We start from the raw sequence: 12,547 nt of genomic DNA on the forward strand, positions 1-12,547 counted from the left end.
AGCGAGACACAGAATCAGAAGCAGGCTCAGGCTCCGAGCTGTCAGCACGGAGCCCAATGTGGGGCTCGAACCCATGAGCCAGCCGTCAGATCATGACCTGAGCTGAAGTCGGACGCTCAACCACTGAGCTGCCCAGGAGCCCCTCTAACTCAGCTTTTAAATAGCAGTAGCTGTTCTAGGCACCCACATTTTCAGTGTTCTGGACGGTGAAAGACTGACTCTGGTGCAGAAAAGGGAAGCTCAGATGTTTTTTACTGGGTGTAGAAACCCAGCAAGATTCTCCTGTTCTTTTCTCTAGGGAAGGGGTGGAAGAATGCCCTGCTGGGGAAGGGGAGGGGAAAGTCTGGCTGGACCTGGGTTTCCAAGGGGTGTGGGAAGAAGAGTTAGGGAGAAGATAGCTGGTAGGGGTGGATGCCCCAATTCCAAAGATTAGGACATTTATAAGCAAATGATGTGGCCCAAACTGCACGCCCTGCGTGGCAGCTGTGGGTGCTGGTGGTGGTGTCTGTGCGAGAGACCCAGAGACAAAGTGAGAGAGGGGGAGAGAAAGAGATACATATATTCATTTGTTGATCATCTTCTGCATGCTAGGTCTTTCATATGTGTAATCATATTTGTAATATTTGTGAATCGTTCCCATTATGCCCCAAAATTTATTAGGCAAGGATGATCGTCTGGTCTTACGAGCTTTTCATAAGCTTACTTACACACATTAAGTCCAAATTATGTGTGTTCTGATGAAATGCTACATTGTTTAATCTTTCATTACCACAGTCAGAAAGAAAAAAAAAAAACCAGCACAGAGGTGTTTTCAGTATGTGAACCCTCCTCTTGAGCTGAGGTGAGCTGTACATCTTTGACCTGTGTGTAGGCGCTTCCATCCTACCCAGAAATGCTGCCATCTCCCACCCTATCCAAATTTACTTGCTGCCTCAGCCTAAAGCACCCACTCCTTCCAACTCAGAAACCTAGCCTGTGAGTTGGAGAGGTGAGTTTAGCTTTTGGTTTGACCTCGGCCTGCCCAGCAGAAGCCTGTGTTGAAGGTCATTGCAGCCCTTTGCCTATAGTGAATATAATATTGCAATAAAGCAAAGATTTGTCAATCTTGGTTAATGCAATCTTTTTGAATGCATTCATTTTGCATCACTTTTCTCATTCCTCTTTGAATTTCTTTATTCATCAAATAACAGCATTTACCCTTGAAAACATCTTTATGGGTAGGTAGGTTGCTTGAATGATCTCTCCTGTGATTAGCTACCTTGTTGCCTGAGTAGATTTTTTTGCCCTGGAATTTACCAATTTATCCTTGTTTGGGGGAGATTTTGCTTTGCGTCTCTTTTGCTTTAGTTTCCTCTTTGAGGATTTTGTCCTGCTGAGTAAGCAAGGAGATCTTGCTGCTTGGTAAAGAAGGGGAAGACAGCTGTTGTAACTAACTGTGAGCCTGCCTTTCTGGCTAATGCAAGCTGTTCGCTCTTTGAAAAGCAGCTGCGGAAGGCTGTCCTATAATCCTAGCAGGAACACAGGGAAATATCCTATGTTTGAATTTAAATATTCGGTGGCTTGGTCATTTCAGCTTGTTGTCATTACTGTTTCTTCACTGCAGCTTTTCATCACCTATTAAAGATGTAAGGAGCAAGCGGGCAGAAGGAGGAGCTGTTAGATGCTCAGCAGGGTGAAGCTAATCAAGGCAGCTATCTTTGAATAGCTTTTTCCCCCCAATGAGATGAAGCATCGTTTTTCATCTTACATAAGCAACCTATCATCCTTTGCAGATCCTTCCCATGCTGACCCGAATGTTCTTCCATTTCATTGCTAGTTCTTAACCCCCCAGACGCCATCGTGTGTTCCTAACCATGACCTTTGGATATATTTTGTTCCTCTAAGTAGGTTTACCATCTTGCATTTTTTGGTTGGGGTATAATTTATAGGGCCTGTCAAGGTTTACAGACAGTACATAATTCAGGAAATATACTTCTACTGTTTGATGCTCCCATAACTGTTGTTATGCTTTTATGAGATAGTTTAGGTTACAAAGATGGTATTTTGACAAATGAAGAAACTGTGGCAACATGTAATTATGAATTAGGAGAGGGTCAGACACATTCTCTATGTTTGTAGATATCAGTGTTCTTTTTCACAGACCCTTTTTTTATTAAGAGGCTAACATTTTAATGTTACATTCTCCCCCAAATGCTTTATTTCACATTGAATGTACCTTATATTTCGACTTAAGATTCTGAAAGGCCTTTGCTTTGTTTTTTTATCATTTTATTTTATTTTCCTCATTATGATAAGTGTACTCTTTAATCCCCATTACCTATTTCACATATCCCCCCACCCACCTCCCCTCTGGTAGCCATCAGTTTGTTCTTTATAGTTAAGAGTCTGTTTTTTGGTTTCTCTCTCTCTCTCTCTCTCTCTCTTTTTTCCTTTGCTCGCTTGTTATGTTTCTTAAATTCCACATATGAGTAAGATCATATGGTATTTGTCTTTTTCTGTCTGACTTATTGTGCCTAGCTCCATCCATGTTGTTGCAGTTGGCAAGATTTCATTCTTTTTTATGGCTGAGTAATATTCCCAGTGTGTGTGTGTGTGTGTGTGTGTGTGTGTGTGTGTGTGTGAGAGAGAGAGAGAGAGAGAGAGAGAGAGAGCGAGAGAGCACCTTTTCTTTATCTATTCATCTGTCGATGGACACTTGAGCTGCTTCCATAGTTTGGCTGTTGTAAATAATGCTGCTATAAACATAGGGGTGCTTGTATCCTTTGAATTAGTGTTTTTGTATTTTTTGGGTAAATACCCAGTAGTGTGATTCCTGGATCGTAAAAGTACTTTTGCTTTTGGTTTTCCTCATTGCTCATATACAGATTTCAATCCGTGCGTGCCTGCTAGTGTTTTTCTCTTTGGCAGGTGTTTCTGTGAGAGATGTATGCAAGGTGGAGAACATTATACTAGGAAACATGGGCCCTCTCTTTGTCCTTTGGCTCTGGAGCTTCTGAGCTAGGTTCTACAGGTCTCAGGAACCTCATCTACAAAGTGATGAGAAGATTGCCAGGTTTCTTCTGCTTTTGACATTCCATGGTTCTTTTCCTGTGATTTGTAAGTTATGGCAGTAATTACAACCAAGTGAGGGTATCAGTATAGAAGAATTCAGTTTTTCTTGAAGCTAGACACATGACTACATAAAGACATTGCTACTTGCAGCTTAATTATAATCAGTTAAAGTTTAGGATATGGTTTGAGAATCTTTTTGGTAGTTGTGTACACACTTGAATTAAAATAACTCAGCTATCTCTTATTTTTCTTTTTTTAAAAATGTTTTACTGTTTTTTTATTTTTGAGAGAGAGAGACAAAGCATGAATGGGGAAGGGCAGAGAGACAGAGAGGGAGACACAGAATCTGAAGCAAGCTCCAGGCTTTGAGCTGTCAGCACAGAGCCCGATGTGGGGCTCAAACTCGGGAATGAGGAGATCATGACCTAGGCTGAAGTTGGACCCTCAACCAACTGAGCCACCCAGGCGCCCCAGCTATGTCTTATTTTTCTACTTCCATGTCGTGTTATACTTCTTTTTCCCTCTTAGACAACTGTGAATAAAGCTGTTTTCTTGCCTTTTTTTAAAAAAAAAAAGATGCTATTTTTAAGTAATCTCTACACCCAACAGGGGCTTGAATTCACAACGCTGAGATCCAGAGTTGCACGCTCTATTGACTGAGCCAGCCAGGCAACCCAAGCTGTCTTCTTTTTTTTCTGACCACATCTTGACAAAGAAGTAGACCATATAGGAATATAAAAGGAGCTGGCATATTTTAGAGAATTTTAAGGTTAACGTATTGGCCACATTTACACAAATTGGAGTTGTCTTGAAGGTTGTTTGCATGAAGAAGCAGCACACATCATTCTGGGTGTGTAGCTGCCTATGCTTTGTACAAATTTCCACCCAAGTCAGACTCATGTTTGTTTTTTTTTTATTAAAAAAAATTTTTTTAGTGTTTATTTTTGAGAGAGAGAGAGAGAGAGAGAGAGAGAGAGAGAGACAGAACACAAATGGGGAGGGGCAGAGAGAGAGGGAGACAGAGAATCAGAAGCAGGCTCGAGGCTCTGAGCTGTCAGCACAGAGCCTGACGCAGGGCTCCAACCTGAACCATGAGCTCAAGACCCAAGCTGAAGTCAGCCGTTTAACTGACTGAGCCACCCAGGTCCCTTGTTTGTTTGTTTGTTTGTTTGTTTTTAAAGAGGCCTCCCCGGGGGCGCCTGGGTGGCTCAGTCAGTTAAGCATCTGACCCTAGGTTTCTGCTCAGGTCGTGATCTCATGGTTTGTGAGATTGAGCCCTGCGTTGGCTCTGTGTGCTGACAGCATGGAGGCTGCTTGGGATTCTCTCGCTGTCCCGCTTTCTCTGCCCCTCCCCTGCTCATTCTCTCTCTCTCAAAATAAATAAATAAACTTACAATAAAAAGGTAAAGAGACCTCACTGAATCAGCTTTGGAAAAATTTGAAAATGAGGCAGTGGCCAGAACCACACTGCCTGCCATCCTCTGGGTTCCTGCCTGATTGAGGTTACATGGAACACACCGTAGACTGCAGTCTCTTCTTCAGGGAGCAGGACATCAGCGAGGGCATCACTGAGTCTTTCGGCCTGGGGAGGCCTCAAGTTGTAGAGAAAACAGGTCAGTCTTGCCTGTCTACCCTGTTTTAATAGAATTCCCCTATTGTTTGGGCCCAGAGTTGATGCGTCAGGATGAGGAGAGGATATACAACTGACTTGGTGTGATAGGGAAGGAGACCTGATTTGGAGGCAGTTTAATAGTTTTTCTTCTTAACTGTCCCCATCCCGGTACTTTCTGTTTTTGGAATTATTTGCATTCCACTTCAGGAGAGCTGGGGAGTCATAGGCATCGTTCGGCATTTTTTTTAGTCTCCTTCTTTTGTTGATTTTTGTTTTATTTTTTATTTTATTTTTTGATTGAAGTATAGTTGACACACATGTTACATTATTTTTGCGTGTACAGCATTGTGATTCAGTAAGTCTACATGTTGTGCTATGCTCACCACAAGTGTGGCTACCATCTGCCACTATTCCACACTATTACAGTACTATTGACCATATTTCCCATGCCGTACCTTTTCTCCCGTGACTTACTCATTTTGTGATGGGAAGCCTGTATCTCCCACTCCCCTTTATCGACTTTGCAACCCCGCCTACGAACCCCTGCCCCTCTGGGAACCATCAGTTTGTTCTCTGTATTCATGTATCTGTTTTTGCCTTTTGTTTTGTGTTTTAGATTCCACATATAAAGGAAGTCATACAGTATTTGTTTTGCTCTGTCTGATTCATTTCACTTAGCATGGTACCCACTAGGCCCATTCTTTTTTGTGGCTGAGTAGTATTCCATTATACACACATATATACAGTGTCTTCTTTGTCTATTCATCCATCAGTGGACATTTAGATTGCTTCCATATCTTGGCTGTTGTAAACAATGCTGCAGTAAACATAGGGTGCATATATCTTTTCAAATTAGTGATTTTGTCTTCTTTGGGTAAATACCCAGTAGTGGAATTATTGGATCGTATGGTATTTATATTTTCAACTGTTTGAGGAAACTCCATACAGTTTTCCACAGTGGCTTCACCAATTTACATTCCCACCAACAGTGTACTAGGTTCCTTTTTGTCTACATCCTCACCAACACTTGTTATTTCTTGTCTTTTTGATTCTAGCCGTTCTGACAGGTGTGAGATGATAGATACCTCATTGTGTTTTATTTGCATTTCCATGGTGATGAGTGATGTTGACCATCTTTTCATGTGCCCATTGGCCATCTGTATGTCTTTTTTGAAAAATGTCTGTTTGGGTCCTCTGCTTGTTTTTAATTGGATTATTTCTTCTTTTTTGGTGTTGAGTTGCATATGTTCTTTATATATTTTGGATATTGACCCCTTATAGGAGATTTCATTTGTGAATATCTTTTCACATTCAGTAGCTTGCTTCTTTATTTTTGTGCAAAAGCTTTTTATTTTTATTTATTTTTCCAAGTTTTTTCCCCCAAGTTTTTATTTAAGTATTAGCTAACATGTAGTGTGATATTAATTTCAGGAGTATTATTTAGTGATTTATCACTTACATGTAATACCCAGTGCTCATCACCCACTTAGCCCATCCCCCGCTCACCTCCCCTCCAGCCCTCCAGCAGCTTTCAGTTTGATCTCTATAGTTAGTGTCTTGGGGTGTCTGGGTGGCTCAGTCAGTTAAGCATCCAACTCCTGATTTTGACTCAGGTCAGGATCTCAGGGTTGTGGAATTGAGCCCTGCATCTGGCTCTGCACTGAGTGTGGAGCCTCCTTGGGATTCTCTCTCCCCCTCTCTTTCTGCCCTCCCCCCAAAATAAATAAATAAACACTAAAAAAAGGAAGAGTCTCTTATGGTTTGTCTCCCTCTCATTTTTTTCCTTTCGCTTACATTCATCTGTTTTGTTTCTTAAATTCCACATATGAGTGAAATCATATGATATTTGTCTTTCTTTGACTGACTTATTTTGCTTAGCATAATATACTCTAGCTCCATCCACATTGTTTCAGATGGGAAAATTTCATTCTTTTTGATAGCTAAGTAATATTCCATTGTACATATATGTGTATGACTGAGCCACTCAGTGCCCCTAAAAATGGGTCTTAGTTTATAAAAGGGAGCTCCCCTTAACTAGAAAGTTTCTAGAAACTAGAAACAGGATTATGTATTTTTAAAGTAGCAAGTAGGGGCACCTCGGTGGCTCAGTTAGTTAAGTGTCTGACTTTGGCTTAGGTCATGATCTCACATTTTGGGGGTTCAGCCCCCGTGTTGGGCTCTATGCTGAAAGTTCAGAGCCTGGAGCCTGCTCTCCTGGAGCCCGGATTCTGTGTCTTCCTCTCTGTCTGCCTGTCCCCTGATTGCACCCTGTCTCTCTCTCTCAAAATCAAATAAACATTAAAAAAAAAAGTTTTTAAAAAAAAATTTTTTTTTAACGTTTATTTATTTTTGAGACAGAGAGAGACAGAGCATGAACAGGGGAGGGGCAGAGAGAGAGGGAGACACAGAATCCGAAACAGGCTCCAGGCTCTGAGCTGTCAGCACAGAGCCTAACGCGGGGCTTGAACTCACGGACCGTGAGATCATGACCTGAGCCGAAGTCAGACGCTTAACCGACTGAGCTACCCAGGCGCCCCAAAAAGTTTTTTTTTAAGTAGCAAGTAAAAAGAAGTGACCAGATAATACCAGGAAAATTATTGATGATTTAAGACTCTACATGTGCTTTGTGAAACTAAATTACTTAAATTCTCCAGGGCTTCTGGAAGGAAAGGTTGTATTCCATTTGTAAGAAGAGGAGAGGGCAAAATATGTTAGTATAGTGTATCTGCTGATAACACGATAGGCTTGTAAGTCTTCATATTGGGTTTTTACATTCTGCAGCCTTAGTTTTTTCAGTTAGTGGCACCTAAGGAACTTAACTAGATGAGCCCCAGAGAACTGATGATTTACTTTAGAGCTTTCTGTGTTAGAAGCAATAGAGACTGCCAGTAACCTTTGGGAATTACACTATTTGTCTTCCTGTCAGAGGCCCTTAGAAGCAGCTGATTTTCCACTGAAGAGGAAGTAATAGGAAACGTCCGAGGAGTCAGCTCAAACTTGGTGGTTATTAGTTGGTAGGAGGTACCTAGAGGGCAGAACTAAAATCTTCAGGTGGAAATTAAAGAAAAGGGGATTTCAAATCAATGTGAAGAATGACTTTACAATAGTCAAGGCTAGCAAAAGGGAAGGCTATTTTGTGAGGCAGAGGCTTTTTTTTTTTCATTACAGATATTAGATTAGAATAGTCTTTTGGGGGAAATATTTTAGGTGAACTTTTTCTGTAAAGATTCAGATAGTAAACGTTGTAGTCTTTTGGGGGGCCAAATGTCTTTGTTGTAACTACTTAACTCAGCCATTGTAGTGCAAAGGCAACAGAAGACAACATGTACACAAATGAGCGTGGCTATTGTCATAGCCTGCTTGGCCTGTCTTAACAAAATACCATAGACCGGGTGGCCTCAACAAGACATTGAAAGCTGGGAAAGCGAAGATCAAGGTGCTGGCTGGTGGGTTTGTAGTGATGGCCCTCTTCCTGGTTTGTGTCCTCACATGATTGGGGTGCTGGAAAGAAAGAAAAGGAAGGAAGGAGGGAAGGAAGGAACGAAGGAAGGAAAACGAAGGAAGGAAGGGAGGGAGGGAGGGAAAGAGGGAGGAAGGAAGGAAGGAAGGAAGGCAGGAAGGAGAGATGGAGGGAGGACAAGAAGGAGGTAGATCTTTTTCTCTTATAAGGCCATAGACCTATCAGATTAGGTCCTCAGCCTTGTGACTTTATTTAACTTAATTACTTCCTAAAGACCTTACCTCCAGATACAATCATATTGGGGGGTTAGGGCTTCCACCTATGAATTTTGGGGAGGTGGGGAACACAATTCAGTCCAATAAAGTTTTATTTATTAAAACAGGAGGTAGGTTATATTTTGCCCAAGGACCAGTTATTTGCCAGCCGGTAGTCTAGAGGGAATCAAACACTAATCAGAAAGTAGACTAGGTGATCTGTCAACATATTTCTAGTTCAAAAGTTTTATGAATCTGTGCTGTTATGGTTAAAGACTCACCAAAAGATATATTTGCTGTCTATCATCACTTGATATCATTAAAACAAATGCTCCCCTATATAATTAAACCTCCTCCCTACTGTAAAAATCTTGAACACCAATAAGACATGTTTTTTGGGGAAATTGTTTGGATATGATTGGCATAACTTAGAGGTTAACTATATAGTCTCTATATAGACTCTCTATATAGACAGTTTCAGACTGTCCATATCCAAGCTCTGCAGCTTACTAGCTCTGTGATCTTGGGCAAGTTACTTAACTCCTCTGTGCTTCAGTTTTCTCATTTATAGAATGATTATAATAATAGAGTTTACCTTATAGCAGTGTTGTGATGCTTAAATAAGTTAATACATGTTGAGAGCATAAAACAGTGCCTAGTTCGTAGGAAGTTCTGGGTCAATGTTATCTATTATTGTTTCTTGAAATAAGAGATAGTAAGGGAAGCCAGACAGAATACGATGGGGAGGTCATGTAGTTGTCAAAGATTTAGGGATATTTTAGAAAATCAATACATTCAGATAAGATTATAGTGTGTGGTTCTGTTTAAAAACAATAAAGGTGCTGTAAAGGGAAAATTGAGAGACTTCATATGTTCTTGGTAGGAGAAAAGTATCTTTAACAAATAAGCGTGGTTGTCTTGATATATTTTACTGTATCTTAGAAAAACTTGGAGGCTGTGGGTGTGTAAACTACAGAATTGGCTGGATCAGAACAAATTAATTCAGGGCTCATTGAGTAATGTTCCTAAGAATGAATCATTTAATAAGTAAAAATAGTTCTTAAGTCCAGGATTAGTTTTACTTCTGTGCACATCCAACCCATCTGTACTTTTGGCTGATACGAGATGCAGATGATGGGATGTGGTATGACCATCTTTACAATAGGTCTGGTGTGGTTGTACATTTGTAAAGAATGTCAGTTATAAAGTCTTTGGTCATTGATCAGCACACATGTTTTTTCTTCATTTGTGGCAGAGCCATGATAATCGAACCCTCCTCCTTATTTGTGGGAGAAGAGTCTCTAAGATATTTCTCAGCTGATAACCGTTTCCTGGCCCTTTTTCAAAGAGGAAAACGGAAGCCCTCAAGCAGGAACTTCTTCAGTCTCTTGCCATAGATCATAGAAAGCTAATTGCATCTGTACCAGTCACGTCCTCCCTTTCTGTGGCAGGAAGGAATGAGAACTTTCGTTGGTGGCTCTGACAGCCTGCCTATCCAGCCTTTTTGGGTACTTCATCCCTGGTGTCTCCTGTGTAACCTAAAAAATATGGGTCTGCTTTTCTACTTTGCTCTCGCCCAAATCCTGCTTTGGCATGCTGTCTTATTTTAAAATGCACAGATTCAATTCTGGAGACATTAAACAATGTGAATTTAATGGATGATAGAGGAAGGTGTTATATTGCACATAATATAACATGCTACTTCGAAACCTCCTGAAACATTCTAACCCATTCTCAGACTCCACTCCCTAAGTCTCATTCCTCAGGGCAGCTGTCTCATCTTTTCTCCCCATGACCTTCCTTTTCAGCCTTGCTACCTTTTTCTTTTCCTCGTCTCCATTCCAAGATTTTCCAAGTGGTGCTTTCTATCCTTTTTGCACAGATAGAAATTTCACGTCTCTCTGCTTCTTCCATTTTTATCCTGCTGTATCATTGTCATTTTTTAAAAAGATTTTTTTAAATGTTTTATTTATTTTGGAAAGAGAGAGAGACAGAGTGTGAGCAAGGGAGAGGCAGAGAGAGAGGGAGACACAGAATCTGAAGCAGGCTCCAGGCTCTGAGCTGTCAGCACAGAGCCGGACAGGGGGTTCGAACTCACAAACTGTGAGATCATGACCTGAGCTGAAGTCCCATGCTTAACCGACTGAGCGACCCAGGCGCCCCTCATTGTAATTTTTTTTAAATGCAGATCTGATCGTGTTACCCTTTCTGATGAAAAATCTCCAGTGGGTCCTCATTGATCTAGGGTGAAGTTCCCAAACTCCTCACACGACCCAGCATGAGCTGGACCCTGCTTACTTCCTCAGTCACACTGATCTCCCTTACCAGTTTCATTATTGCTCAAGTTTTTGTTAATGATTGTTCTTCCTCACTCATGGCTCTTCACCCTTGCTTCTCATAGTGCCTAGAATACTTGTCATCTGCCTTTGAACTTGACATACTTCTGGGCTCTGCTACATACTGCTTTTTCACAAAGGCCTTCCCTCACCCTCTATAAGTTAGGTGACCTTTCTTCCTGTGAATGTTTTCTCAGAATAACCTCATATATCTCCCATCCTGGTATAATCTCACCATTGTACTTGTCTATATCCCATTAGACTCTTAGACATGAAGACATGTCTAAGACATGAAGTCTAAGACATGAAGACCCATTAGACATGAAGTCAGGGGCCATATTTATCCTGGCCACCATTTAATTCTCATCACTTAGCAGAGTACATGGCACATACAAATATTTCTTGATTAAATAACACTTGACCATTGAACAACATGGAGACTAGGGTGCTGACCCCCCTGCACCGTTGAAAATTCACGTGTAACTTCTTTTAAAAGTAATCCCTAAGCCCAATGTGGAGCTTGAACTCACAACCCCGAGATCAAGAGTCACATGCTCTATTGACTGAGCCAGTCAGGAGCCCCAGTGACTCCCCCAGAATTTCACTACCAATAGCCTAGTGTTGGCCAGAAGCCTTACCAATAACATAGTTGATTAAAACATATTTTGTATATGTATTATATACTGCACTCTTACAATAATGCCTAACTTTTTTTTGTATTTCTAAGCTATGTGGTTCAATTATGAGTTTTTTCAAATTGTCACAAATCTCAAAAACATTTTCCAATATATTTATTGAAAAAAATCCTCATATAAGTGTACCCATGCAGGTCAAACCAATGTTGTTCAAGGCTCAACTGTGTATCTCTGTTTTTTCACATTTGGTTAATTCTACTACATCTAAGTTTATATCTTATTATATGCCTTAAGAAACTGTATTTTTACTTTACAAAAAGGAGCAAACATGTATCAGTCTTAGAAAATTTATGTTACATTTTCATTTGTGACATTCTATTTATCAAGTTTTTTATGACTTATGATTGTAACATTTTTAGAGGTATCTATAAAATCTATAATATTGGTTATTATTCAAAATGAATGATGAAAAAAAACCAAAACTGAATTAATGAAGATTAAATGAGAATTTCCACTGAACTTTTTATCATGACAGCATCTGTGGAATGCTTCCTAGTTTAGAAGCTGCTTTAGTATTTTCTTCAATGAATCCTAAGGAGTGCAGCAATAATGCTTAGCATATTATTTATATATATATTCATATATATATGTGTTATATATATATGTATATATATGTATATGTATATATATATATATGTTTCTTTTCTTTTTTTTCTCTATGTCTTAGATAACCATACCCAGGGGTGGAATCTTGAAATAGAGTCTTCTTTTGATGTTGTCAGCCCAAAGCCAATTTCTGGTCAAGTGATAGTAGCCATTCCTAAACTGCAAACACAGCAGACGTACAGCATTGAACTTCAACCTGGGGAAAGGATTGTTGAGCTATTTGTGAAAATTAATAAGGTGAATGATGGTACTTCCTCAGAACCACTAGATGAAGAGCAATACTGTTCAGAAGAAATGACTAGAAAGAAGGGACTGAGTATGAAAGAAAAATGTACTTTTCCCATTTTTTCTTCACTTTTAACCTCTCATATTTGTGTGTGTGTTATGAGCTAAGGAATGATTTTTCCAAATTTTAAGATTAAGAAAATGGAGAATATGTGATTTGACATCCTTTCCTCTCAAGAAGGCAAGTGTGTTGTGTTTTAACTTTTCTGCACTGTTTGTGGCATCCTGAATCCAAAATACATTCTAAG

At 40.1% G+C, this 12,547-nt stretch overlaps 1 protein-coding gene across 2 annotated transcripts in view; it reads left to right on the plus strand.

Moving 5' to 3' along the window:
- MANBA (mannosidase beta) overlaps positions 1-12,547 on the plus strand; it is a 112,243-nt gene that overhangs the window by 33,013 nt on the left and 66,683 nt on the right. For both annotated transcript variants that reach the window (XM_043571616.1, XM_043571625.1), the window contains exon 6: positions 12,076-12,251. In XM_043571616.1, coding sequence (XP_043427551.1) covers positions 12,076-12,251 — 176 coding nt within the window. The remainder of the gene's footprint in view (positions 1-12,075; positions 12,252-12,547) is intronic.

Source organism: Prionailurus bengalensis, chromosome B1, assembly GCF_016509475.1.
Source record: "Prionailurus bengalensis isolate Pbe53 chromosome B1, Fcat_Pben_1.1_paternal_pri, whole genome shotgun sequence".
Classification (NCBI taxonomy): domain Eukaryota; kingdom Metazoa; phylum Chordata; class Mammalia; order Carnivora; family Felidae; genus Prionailurus; species Prionailurus bengalensis.